General features: G+C 26.8%; 3 protein-coding genes across 3 annotated transcripts; 1 reads left to right on the top strand and 2 right to left on the bottom strand.

Moving 5' to 3' along the window:
• Window positions 1-48: 48 nt before the first annotated feature.
• MKS88_002438 (CS domain-containing protein) lies at window positions 49-2,874 on the bottom strand (the record flags this gene model as incomplete). Its single annotated transcript, XM_067215448.1, has 1 exon — window positions 49-2,874. One exon carries the CDS (start codon window positions 2,872-2,874, stop codon window positions 49-51), a length of 2,826 nt encoding a protein of 941 aa, XP_067073873.1.
• Window positions 2,875-5,240: 2,366 nt separating this feature from the next.
• Window positions 5,241-6,614, top strand: MKS88_002437 (kinetochore protein NUF2; the record flags this gene model as incomplete). The annotated part of the gene is made up of 1 exon (XM_067215447.1): window positions 5,241-6,614. The coding sequence occupies one exon, from the start codon at window positions 5,241-5,243 to the stop codon at window positions 6,612-6,614; it is 1,374 nt and encodes a 457-aa protein (XP_067073872.1).
• A 1,458-nt stretch (window positions 6,615-8,072) lies between these two features.
• On the bottom strand, window positions 8,073-9,627 carry MKS88_002436 (formate-nitrite transporter; the record flags this gene model as incomplete). Its single annotated transcript, XM_067215445.1, has 4 exons — window positions 8,073-8,112; window positions 8,256-8,362; window positions 8,554-9,158; window positions 9,435-9,627. 4 exons carry the CDS (start codon window positions 9,625-9,627, stop codon window positions 8,073-8,075), a joined length of 945 nt encoding a protein of 314 aa, XP_067073871.1.
• Window positions 9,628-13,061: the final 3,434 nt, after the last annotated feature.

The following is a 13,061-nucleotide window of genomic DNA, read 5'->3' as shown; positions in this document are numbered from 1 at the left end:
CGATATGCACAGGTAAAAGAACAACGAAGGTACTTCTGCTTCCCTATTCTAGGATGCCTTAAATACGGATCCCCACATGTACTTGTGATTGTTGTCTTTGTAAATATTGTATATTAGGCAGAATTTCGTTTTCATCATTTTGTGTACTTCCTGATCATCCGAACTGGTTAATTCATATACAGGAAATTCATCGGAATGTTTCTTTCTAATACTATTAGCCTCTTCATTATCACTCAATGACCATATAGAATCAGAGGAGTTTATAGGTTTAATAAAAAAGTCTTTAATAATAGTTCGATTAAGAATAGAAAGGAAAAAAAAGTTATTGTCCATATCAACAATGATATCTTTTTTTTTTACGTATGGTCGTAATGGGAAATATAAACAAAAGGAATGAATAGTTTCTTGCCACACATAATATTTTGCTTTTCCTTCAATTTTTTCTCCTATATCATAACCTTTTAAACTTTGCTTGTTTTTTATATTATCTGTATATCCTCTACTAAATCGATGCTCACTCATTTCTTTTTTTAGACTGTCAAAATATTTATCTGTTTTTTGCTTATCATGTTCACCTAATTGTGGATATAAATCTTGCCACATGTAATGGTTTGGATCATATTTCATTTCGTTTTCTAATTTTTTCATTAAAAAGTCAGTTTTTATTTCCAGTTCTTTTTTTGTTTCATATTCTTCACTTCTCCTTATTATCTCTGCTCTTTTTTCGCTAATTTTTTTTTCTTGTCCTTCTATCTTTTTTTCTCCCTCCTTCCCTAAGTCACAACCTTCCATAGATAATTTTGGATTATCATTTTTATTGTTACTCTGATCTCTATTTGCATCTTCCACTTGGGTAATTTCCCCCTTGTCAGCTGTGCTTGTGGACTCGATTTGAGTTTTCCCACTAGATTCATGTACAGGTGTTCCTTTTCCCTGGGTAGAAACACCTATAATATTGTTAGATGAGTCAAAGGAATATTCTTTTAAAAAAGAATTAGCTTTTTCTTCATCAGTAAACATATCAGGGGTTATACCTTCCCACCTTTCATTAATTCCATAAATATTACACAGATATATTTCCATTTTAATCCAATTTTCGTTAGTTATAACATCATATACATTTCTATCTTCATCATTTGTTGGTTCACTATTTGATGTAAAATTTCTGAACAGTAAAGAATTGTTAATGTAAAAAATAGCTTTCTCTAATTTTTTCATAGTAAGAATACATTTCTGTATAATACTATGACTATACATCAAAGGAAATTCAAGCATAGTCGAATTAGTATTTTTATTATTTAAAATTACACGGTCTTTATATGAATCATAAATGTTAAACTCAATCGTTACATTTGATTTCATATATCTTTTCTTATCAATATACAAATTTGTATCATAATCAAATATTGGATTTGACAACACCTTTTCTATCTCTTCATCCAATTTTTTATCCTTATCATCATATAGTCTAACTTCCCCTTTTTTGTCCTTTTGCTTTTCCCCTTCTTCCATTTGTTCCTCCTCCCCCTCAGTAACTACCTGCTTCAGGATATTGCCCCTATTAAATGAGTAGAAATACTTGCTTAGGTTTTTCTTGTTGTACAATTTTAATGACTGCAGCTGTGCCTTCAGCGTTTCGTCATCATTACCACTACCACTACCACCATCATCATCATCATCATTATCTTCCCCGTCCGACTGTTCTAAGCGGAAGTTGTTAAAATATCTTTCCTTTCTTTCTCTGCTATAATTGTCAGATATGTCTTTTTCTACTATCAGTTTCTTCCCATTTGCAGTGCCTTCCCCATTCTTCACTTTCTTTTTTTTCTTTTCCTCCTCTGATTTTAAATAGCTAGTATAAATATTTTTCAACCACTTGCAAATATCGTCTACTAAATTTTTTGAGCTCACATATATATTCTTTTTATATACATGTTTTAATAAATCGTACATACTTAGATCTAGGAATTTATCTGTAAACACATCATCACCCTTCAAGTTTTCTATTACTTTTTTTTTTTTATTCATTTCTCTTTTTTCTATTATGTTATCTTGTTTACCCTTAATATACTCTTCAGCCTTTTTTATTGCTTTATTTAAATTTTCTTCATTACTTTCACTTGGTTTCAACAAGTTGTCATTCGGGTGCATGTGCTCACCACTAACCTTATTTTCTTCTTTCATTTCATGTTTTTCCATTTCTTCTTCACGTTTTGGACTAATATAATCATTTACTTTTTCACTCAATGAGTTACTACTCTCCCCGTGCACATTTTCAATATGTGCTTCTCTTCCGTCTTCATCCCTTTTCTTTATCTGATTAGATGATGTGATATTGCCCTTTTCAACATAAACGTTGACATTTTCTTTTTCCTCATTTGTGTGTTTTTCCCCATCAAGATAAAATGAAAAATTGGTTGATACATCGCATTTTGTTATTTTACTTTTTTTTATATTTATATTAATGTTTATATATCTTTTTTTTTTCCCCCCTTTTATTCCTTTACTTTTATCATAACAATTACGCGTATAGCCGTCTTTGGAGAAGAAAAATATTCTATGCCTTTTTTTGTTCAATTTCCTTGCTTGTGCAGGTTTTTTTCTTAAAAAAATATTTTTTCTGTTGTCGGGGTATGTTTTACCAAAATTATGTGTACAAATTTTTACAGAGTACTCTTTTCGCCTTTTGTTATTATTACACAAATTATATATATAATGTAGATAATTGTTATGGTATCTCTTTGTGTTATTATTGTATACTATACTTCTCTTTTGAGCGTAGGAATTTACATAAAATGTGGAGTTTTCAATTATATTATTGCATACGTTAAAAAACAAGATATATAATCCTGTAAATATGCAAAATTTGTTCATTATGGTACATGTACTATTTTTTCTTCTTTTTTAACATATTTACACAATTTAAAAAAAGCAATGAGAAAAGTGTTCAATGTTCCAATCCTTTGCCTTTTGTATGCTTTTTCTGTTACCTATTTCGTACTGTTGCAAAAATATGCGAACATTTGTTCTTTTGCTGACTTGTTAATATATTTTTTTTTTTTTTCGAAGGTGCATATAAATTCGAGTTACACGTTCATAGTGCCTAGGTATGTAAGCACGTACGTACGTACATACATACATACATGCATAAATATAACTATATAAGTGTGTATGGCGTAATAACTCCCTTTTTATGCCAGTGAACAAGCTTATCCAGGTAATGCAAAGTTTTTACCCCTTACTTTTTATTTTAAAATTCATTATCTACAAAAGGATATGCTACAAAGTATACAACCTTTTCCTAGTAAGAGGGATGTAATATCACAAATACGGCATTGTTCATTGTTCCAGTGGTAGGTAATGCTTTCATTTAAATGAATATATTTAATAGGTGGAATGAAAGAGATAAACAGATCAAAGAAATTTTACGAATATTTTATCTCTAAAAAGAGTTCATAGTAAAATAATCATCAAGTTGCAATAGAAGAAGTAAAAAATAAATAAATAAATAAATAAAATAAAATCTTATTTGTGTGCATGAAGGAGATATGTGAAAGAAAAGCCCTAAATGGGTGAAATAATGCCATACAATAGAAGCTTACCGTGTATATATATTTGTGTATATACACATATACATATACATAAGCACGTATATGCAAAATAATAGGAATACCATTACGAGCACTCAATGGTTTTATAAGAACAAGTACTTCAGAAAGCGGGTAGTAATATCCCACTCGTTCTGTAACAGTTATGATGTTAACTTTTAATCTGCATATTCAAACTTTATTTTATTTTACGCAAGTATCAGTTCTTGCTCAATCTTAAATGAAGGTATGTTACAGAAGCCATATTGCGCATTTGTGTTTTTTGGGAAAACATTCTCTTTAAGGAATTCTCAAAAGGGTAAATTTTAGTGAGGCACATATATGTACATATATATATATATATATATATATATAAATATATATGTATGTATATGTAGCATTGTTGCACTGTTTGAAAGTCTGACCTAAATTTTCTTTCATATAAAGTTAATTATTTTATTTTATTTTTTTTTTTTTGTAACTGCTTAACTTTTGAACAAATTTAAATTTTATTAGGTACATATTATATTTGTATGAACAAGTAATGTGTTTTTTTTTTTTTTTTTTTTTTTTTTTTTATGTTACCTTTGTATTTAAAAAGCGAAAAGGAAAAAAGTAGACATAAGAAGTTAAAAAAAAAAAAAAAAAAAATTGAAAATATACATTAACATGCAATAATTTTTTATAATTTTATAATTATTTTATTTTATTTTATTTTATTTTATTTTTTTAAAATAATTAATATAATTTTTCGAACTGATTAACAATTCCATTGTTTTTACCATTTTTCGAAAATAGGTGAGTCTGCAAAAATATTGCTATAATGAAATATATGTTTTCTTTTTTCTACGTATTTTTAAATTGGTTATATATGAACCCATTTGGCAATCTTCATTTGTAACACACTAAAGTAAAATTTTGCTATACGTGTACATTTTAAAAGTACAAAATGAAATAAAGTAAAATAAAATAACGAACTGATGCTAAAAGGCATAATTTTATCCACATTGTATGTTCGGTTTAAAAATTTTATTCTGTTTTTAAAAAACTTTGTTCACAATTTTGAATTATAAAAATATGTAAATATAAAACTGATACAGTTGTAAAGATTTGCATTTTCCTATTTTTTTTTTTAAAACTGCTCTTTGCCGTAGCAAACATTTACGCAAAGCAGCTATTAACAGTCAGAGTGTATTGCATACAGAGTAACCTAATTATTGTACAGGCATATATGCGTGTATAAACTTGTATGAGTTTGGATAAACACATACAAGTACACATATATGTATATATACGTGCATATATACACGCATATATACATACGTACATACATACTTACGTCTTTACGTACATACTTACGTCTTTACGTACATACTTACGTCTTTACGTACATACTTACGCCTTTACATACATACTTACGTCTTTACATACTCATGTATGCATACACTTGAGTATATCCCACTGGCACTCCTTTCCACAGCTTCCCGCCTGCCTAGATTAACGTTACATTTTTAATTTAAAAAAAAGAATTAATTTTTTGATAATCTCCAATATTCTTATTTCTTTTTTTCTGTTTTAACGTTTTACCCTTATTAAGGGGTTAACCTTTCATATGTTTCTAAAAGGGAAATAGAAGAAAAAGGAGAAAACAAAATGAACGGAGGAAACGATCTTGTGCCAAGACTTGGATTTGAAGAAATGAAAAGTGAAATGAACAAGTATGGAGTAGAAATAGCTCAAAATACGTTAAAAAATCCTACAACAGAAGATGTGCAAGGTGTTTATAGTATATGTATAAAATACATTTTAAATAAAGACATTAACAATATAAGGATTGAAGAATTTACTGGAGATTTAAAAAGTTCTATGCCATCAATTGATGGTATTCAAATATTACCAAATGAAGGAAAGAATCATTTACAAGCTATTGGTAATTTAAGATTTATTAGACATTGTGAAAAAATTAATAGGATATTAAATATTGAAAATACATTGAGTTATATATTTAAACCTGTAAGTAGTCATGTAACCAAATTAATTAATGCCTTTATATATTTTATGAAATATAAAGAACAGTTATATAATGAAAATGATGCCAAAATTAAAAAAATTCAAGAAAAAAAAATTGAAGACAGTACTCTAGATAACGAACTCAAAAGTGTTCAGAACGAATTACAAATATTACTTTCGAAACATGAAGAAATAAGGAATAGTATTCTGAAGGAAAAAAATACAAAAAGAAATTACGAGGAAGAAATTATCGAAAACCAAAATCTTTTAAATTCTCAACAAAGTGTTATTATTTCCTTAAAATCAACAAAAGATAAAATTGTCAATGAAACAAATGAATTAATTTTTCAGTTTTCTAGACTTCGACAAAAAAAAGAAGATTTAGAAGATCAAATTGTTCCTTCACCAGAAAAATTACAACAATATAATGAAGAATTAAAGGATTTATTATTTGAACATTTGTCTTATTTTGAAGCAGATAAAAAAAAAAATGAAGAAATTAAAAACAAAATAAATGTTGCTGACTTGTGCATAAAAAAATTGGTTGATTTATTAACTACCTTAACAAGTCATATAGATGAAACAATTAAATTTCATATTAATAAAAAAAGTGAATTAAAAAGTTTGGAGAAAAATATAAAATCTCTGGAAGCAGAAAAACAAAATTTAACAAATAAAAAACAGGAGCAACAACAGTTGCTAATAAACACAGAACAGTCTTTTGTTCAGGAGCAAAATAAATGGAATCAAAAAATTGAAGAAGAACAAAAAAATTATGTCCTCGTCGAAAAAAATGTAACACAAATATATGAAAATATAGACAGTGTAAACATAAAAATTAATAGAGAAGTGCAGGAAATTAAAAATATCATAAAACATATTCAGGATACTATAAATAGCTATAATCAAAATTTTGCTATCATTACGGACCTTATAGAAAATACGAAAAAATCTAAAACCATATTGACGGAAAAAATACAGAATAATGTGCAAAAATTTATTAAAACGCATATATAAATGCCGAGCATATTGCGAATACGGGGAAAACTTTTGCAGGTGACCCATTTGGGTGTAGTTCCTTCTCAAGGATATTGTAATTCGTACTAACTGTGTTGTACCTAACGCGAATGTTTGAGGAGGCCCTTGTGCTGTATACACACCTACATACACTACACATACACTACACATACACTACACATACACGTATATATATATATATATACATACATAGATAAACATACACGCACGCGTACACACGTACGTTCACCATATTATCCAACAACCTCATTATAAATATTTCACCCCCCCCCATTATTCTTAATTTGGTCATAATTTCTTCATGGTCACAATTGTCATCTTTTTTTTTTTTTTTTTTTTTGTCAATTGCACATCCATTCATACATTCTTTCTTTCATTTAGTTGTCGTATGCTCAATTATTCATGTATAATATATTTATCCAACATCTATTCATATGCTTCTTTCACTATTGTTTTTTAAGTAACATATTGCCTTACAAATAACTAGTCAGGTAAAGAAATAAAAAAAAAAATATATATATATAAAAAATATGAACTGTTCAGAAAAACTGAACTATATGATAATATAAAATAAGTTTTTTTAAACAGTAGACATTTTACGGAAAAAGGGTAAATAACAGAGTATGAGATTAATATGGTAGTAATCATAATCATAATAATCGTAATAACAAGATGATAATATAATTCAAAATGAAAAAAAGTGAAAGAAAGAAGGAAACAGAAAAGAAACATGTTAAGTCTTACAATTAAACTGTAAAATAAAAGACCTTAACACGCAAGGGAAATTATATTAATAAAATCTGTTTATCTTTTAAAAAGGGGGTATACACATATGTAAATATATGTGTACAAACATATATACGTAATTCATTCTTAGCCACTTAAAGCTTTACATCATAAATACACGAATATAGGATAAAAATGTATGCATTAATAACGTTATAGGACAACTAATAACGACGAACATAAGTATTGACACTTAAAAATGGCAAAAGAATAAAATAGGGAAAGGAAAATATGAGTAAAGATAAAGGTAAAGATTTAAATGAAAATGCGGATATAGATATAAATACAAATGAAGAATAGGGTAAGAATGACAAAGAAAGGAAAACATGCTACTTTCTTGCAATTTAATGCATTGTCACATACACGTAAAACGAGATTCCCTTGGGTAGGGTAAACAAGCGCTATATATACAAATAATTTAAAAAGATAAAAAATGCATTTTAATTAAAAATCCTTTTTTTTAAAAAATAACTAAATAAATACATGTATTTCATAAGGTGAACAAAATGGAAAAGGATATATGTGACGATTAAAAATATGGAAAAAACGAGCAAAAAGGCAAAAAAGGCAAAAAAAAAAACAAAATAAAGCAAAAGAGAGTGTATTTCCTTAAGTGGAAAAGCTCAATAAAATCTTTAAAATAGTAAATCTTTAAATATGATTGCTTTCATTTTGCAGCTCCAAAGATAAACTAAAAAAAGGGGCGATGTGAGTATTTACACACACATAATACAGTACGTGTGTACGCGTAAGTGCATACACATATGTACACACAAAAGGGTGTTTAGAGAATGTGTGTGCACTATAAAACATAGCTGTGTCTTTATGTATTACGTTTTCAATACGACAGTGTTCAATTCATCATTCATCTTGTCATAATCATAGTAGCAACTTCTGTAAATAAAAAACAAAGGGAAAGCTAACACAAGTCCTCCTGCAATCTGAAAAATGAAAGAAGCGAAATGGGTGGTGCGTACAGAAAGAAATAAGTAGAACGTGCGATGAATGAGCGAAAAATGTAAAACGCTCCACGTGGAAGATATATAAAATTTAAAGCTATAAGAAATTCCCAATTTTACACGCAAAAAATAAAAATGACAAGTTCCACAAAAAGAATAGTTGTGAGTCTTACATAATTTCCGATCAGTGTTGGCAATAAATTTTTGAAATATACTTGGGTAAAAGAAATATCATTGCTTATCATCAATGCAAGATTTAGGGTATAAATATTTGCAATAATGTGTTCATATCCTGCTATAGCAAATGCATATACTGCAAAAAATACACTAAAGACGAGACCCGATCCATCTTTTATGGATAAAACAAAATAAACGGCTAGACAAACAAAAATATTACATCCTATGGCTAAACATATACATTCAATAAAAGAATGACTAACCTTTTTTATAGCTATATCATTTAGAAATTGAAAAATATGATTTTTACTAGTATCTGTGTTAATACTAAATGCACCAGAACCATAGGATACAAAAAAAGCAAATGCAACGGCACCTATATAATTCCCCACTAGTGATATACACATCACTCTCATATAACATAATAAACCTAATTTTTTTTGTAGTAAAGCTGTAGTAACAGCTAAGGTATTTCCAGTAAATAAATCTGACCCTGTGCATATAATACATAAAAATGCAATTGGAAAGGTAAATCCATATACAAATGCACTCATTGAAATGCCTACATATTCCCTCAATTTGTGATAGTAGAACAAACCTCCTGTAAAATGGTAACACATCCTTATGTTATTCAACAGCAACACGAAGCAATGGCACATAATGAAGTGTTCCTTCTCTATGTTCATAAGTCGGTTTGCGCATAAGAAACATTGGCTATGCAAAAATATATATACGTGTATGTACATACGTACATATGAATACGTACATGTATATATTTATGTCTATTTCGGTTCACGGGCAAACCCACGAACAGGCACACGTACATGCGTGTGGGATCATCTACACTCATAACACATATGCATTCATATATAATAACCTGCTATTCCGGAAGCGTGCGCACAAACACCTACAAATACTCCCGCCAGTATTGCCTTTGCAAGTAAAATTAAATTTCTGTAATGCGCTTTTCCTTTACCATATTCAACACATCGAATATAAGATTCTTCACTGGAACAATTTGTTTTTATACTTATAGGATCTATAACATATTTACTAGTACTTTTTTGCATTTTAAAATAAAAAAAAAGATAAGGAAATAAAAAGAAATAAAATAAAATAAAAATAAATAGAAGGAAATAAAAGGAAATAAATGGAAATAAAAAAAAAAATAAAATAAAATAATAAAAAAAAATAATAAAAGAAATATATAAAAAAATAAAAGAAAAGAAAATAATAAAAGAAATATATATAAAAGTAAAAGAAAATAATGAAAGAAATATATAAAAAAGTAAAGGAAAATAATGAAAGAAATATATAAAAAAATATATAAAAAAATATATAAAAAAAAATGTAAAACAATATATAAACAAAAAATTAAAAAAATTTCCTTTTTCGACAGCTATTTGTTCTGTATAGTATGACCAACAGAGGGAGGAAAATCAAAAAACAATTTGCGCTATTTTGTTTTTAAACAAAAAAAAAAAAAAAATTATAATATAATATAACATAATATAATAAGAAAATTAAATATGAATGTTATTTGATTTGATATAATTAGATGTCGATTCGAGGAGGTGTAGTGCAGTGGGAAGTATTATGGTGGTGTACCGTGGCATGTAAAGCAAAGCAAAATGAAGCGAAGAAAAAAAAAAAAAAAAATTTGCACGTAGAGAAATGAAACTAAATAAAACGAGTAAAAAAATAAAAACTAAATACCCGCAAATGTTTAAAAACTCATCTTCTCCCTTCGTGCGAGTTATATATGTACATATATGCATGTACTTATACATATATTATACGTATTTATACATATACGTATTTATACATATACGTATTTATGCATATATTATACTTATTTGAACATATATTTAACCTATTTAAACATATTATATGTATTTAAACATATACGTATTTATATGTATATATATTTTTTTTTTTTTTTTAAAAAAGGAGAAAAAGGGTGTTAACAAACAAAGTTTGCTGTGTGAATAAAATATGACTGCATATGTTAGGCCATTACATACGTACTGCTTAATTGAAAATATGTAGCTTCTGCTATATACATAGTATATATGATTTATAATATACGAATGTGCAACTGGCAAATGTGTAATCATAAATGTAAAACATTAAATGCTAAAAGTTGAATGTGCCATGTATATGTCAAAGTGCGTTTTAACACCTTGAATTATTTGCATATTTTTTTGCATATTTTTTTTCACATTTTTTTGCATATTATTTTGCACATTTTTTTTCACATTTTTTTGCATATTATTTTGCACATTTTTTTTCACATTTTTTTGCATATTTTTTTGCATATTATTTTGCATATTATTTTGCATATTATTTTACTCATTTTTTTACGAATCTTTGTAGGTTTTACACTGCACAAAACGCACCTTTTGCGTTAAGATTTAAAAAAGTTCAAAATGGTATTAAACATAAATATTAATTTTTTTTTTTATATTTTTTGGTGAAAAATTTAGTGAAAAAGGGAAAAAAAAAAAAAAAAAAAAAAAAAAAAATGCATCAAAATGTATATAATTTTACCCTCTTACACGTGAATAATGGACTAAGTGAAAGGAAGTATATTTTTTATATTTTTTATATTTTTATATTTTTATATTTTTATATTTTTATATTTTTATATTTTTATATATTTATATTTTTATATTTTTATATTTTTATATTTTTATATTTTTATATTTTTATATTTTTATATTTTTATATATATTTTTTTTTTATTATAAGTTGTAAAATATGAGGGCGAAAAAAAAAGGAAAAGGAAAAAGAAACGTTTAATCAAATTAATATATGAAGGAATATACGAGTAATGTTATACACACATTACACCAGACACTTAAAATGGTGTATGTATCATTCTTTTAAGAGTATGCCTAACATAAAAACCTACTTTATATCATACACTCATTTTATTTATTTTATCGTAAGAACTGGTTTCACCCTTTTGCTGCTTTACCCTCATACTGTTTTTTTTTTTTTTTTTTTTTTTTTTCTCTTTTATATAAGTTCCTCATGTGATTGTTCCTTCTTGCAGTACCGAAGGTGTGTGCTTGGTTCATATGCTACATTATGTGTATATGGAAGTAATATATATGTGTATGAACATTATCACATGCTTTTGTGTGGATGTATATAGGTGTAGCATTTATGTTGTTACTTAAACGATATGACAGTTATAAATATTTCAAGTAAACAACATGTGCTTGGGGTTTTTGTTATATATTATATTATTGTAAAAAAAAAAAAAAGAAAAAAAATTGTAAAATGAATAGTAAAATGGGTATATAAAATGGAACATAACGACGTGAAACAAAGCAGCATCAAATGTAACAGATTGAAAGGCTCGGACGTGAATTGTTTACATTTCTTGGGAAGATTAATTTGCAGTGGTTCATTTAATTTAATTTTTATGAACAATAATTTTTCTTGCTGTTCATAAAAAGAAAAACTGAGGAAAGAGTGCTGGTGGTGCATAAAAAGTATGTATATGTATATGTATATATATATATATATCTATATATCTATATATCTATATATATATATATATATATCTATATATATATATATATATATACATGTGTGTATGTGTGTTTATGTGTATGTGTGTGTGCCATATAGGTACTGCTATGTGGTATATATATTTATGTATAATAAGTATTCATTTACGAATATGTATCCGAACAGTCCTTGCACACACATTTATGTATATGTTACTGTTCGATAAAGAATTGTGAAAACGCTTTGGAAATTTTTGGAGGTTAATGAAAAAAAATTGGCATTCTGTATTTTTTTCATTTGGAAAAATTTTAAGAAATGTCGTTGTTATTATTTCTTGCTTTAGTTGATATAACCCTCAAAGGGATTTTTTTTTTTTCTTTCTTTCTTTCTTTTTTTTTTGTTTTAATTATTATTACTATTTCTTCTATTGCGTGTTTAGCTCTTTAGGGGAAAATAAAATTAGGAAGGAAATTTTTTTTTGATTTGTGGTGTGCTATTTTGTGGAAGTTCTATTTCTCATTACAATTCCGAAATTGTATTCCCCCGTACTTTTTTTTTTTTTTTTTTTTTTTTTTTTAATTTTATCATTTCCCTTTTGCACGTTTGTTACTTTTTGCAAATTCATATTTACCTTTGTATGTTTACCTTTTCGTGTTTAGCACTTACACTTGTTATTTGCTATTTATTTATTTAATATTATTATTATTTTTTTTTTTAGCGTTTTTTGCGACTTTCTATATTGTCGTATTATTTACTTGTTCGTTATTCACGAACAGTGTGTATTGCATTTTATTATATCTTATTGTATATTATTGTATCTTATAGTATCTTATAGTATCTTATTGTATATTATTGTATATTATTGTATATTATTGTATCTTATTTGTATCTTACTATATCTTATTGTCTGTTACTACGTTTTGGTAAAATAAAAATCGTGCAGGTGAAAAAGAGAAAAAAATATATCTGCATGTAGCACATA

This window comes from Plasmodium brasilianum, chromosome 8 (genome assembly GCF_023973825.1).
Source record: "Plasmodium brasilianum strain Bolivian I chromosome 8, whole genome shotgun sequence".
Taxonomy (NCBI): domain Eukaryota; phylum Apicomplexa; class Aconoidasida; order Haemosporida; family Plasmodiidae; genus Plasmodium; species Plasmodium brasilianum.
The sequence above is the reverse complement of the archived record's forward strand: the minus strand, read 5'-3'. Positions and strand labels throughout refer to the sequence as shown.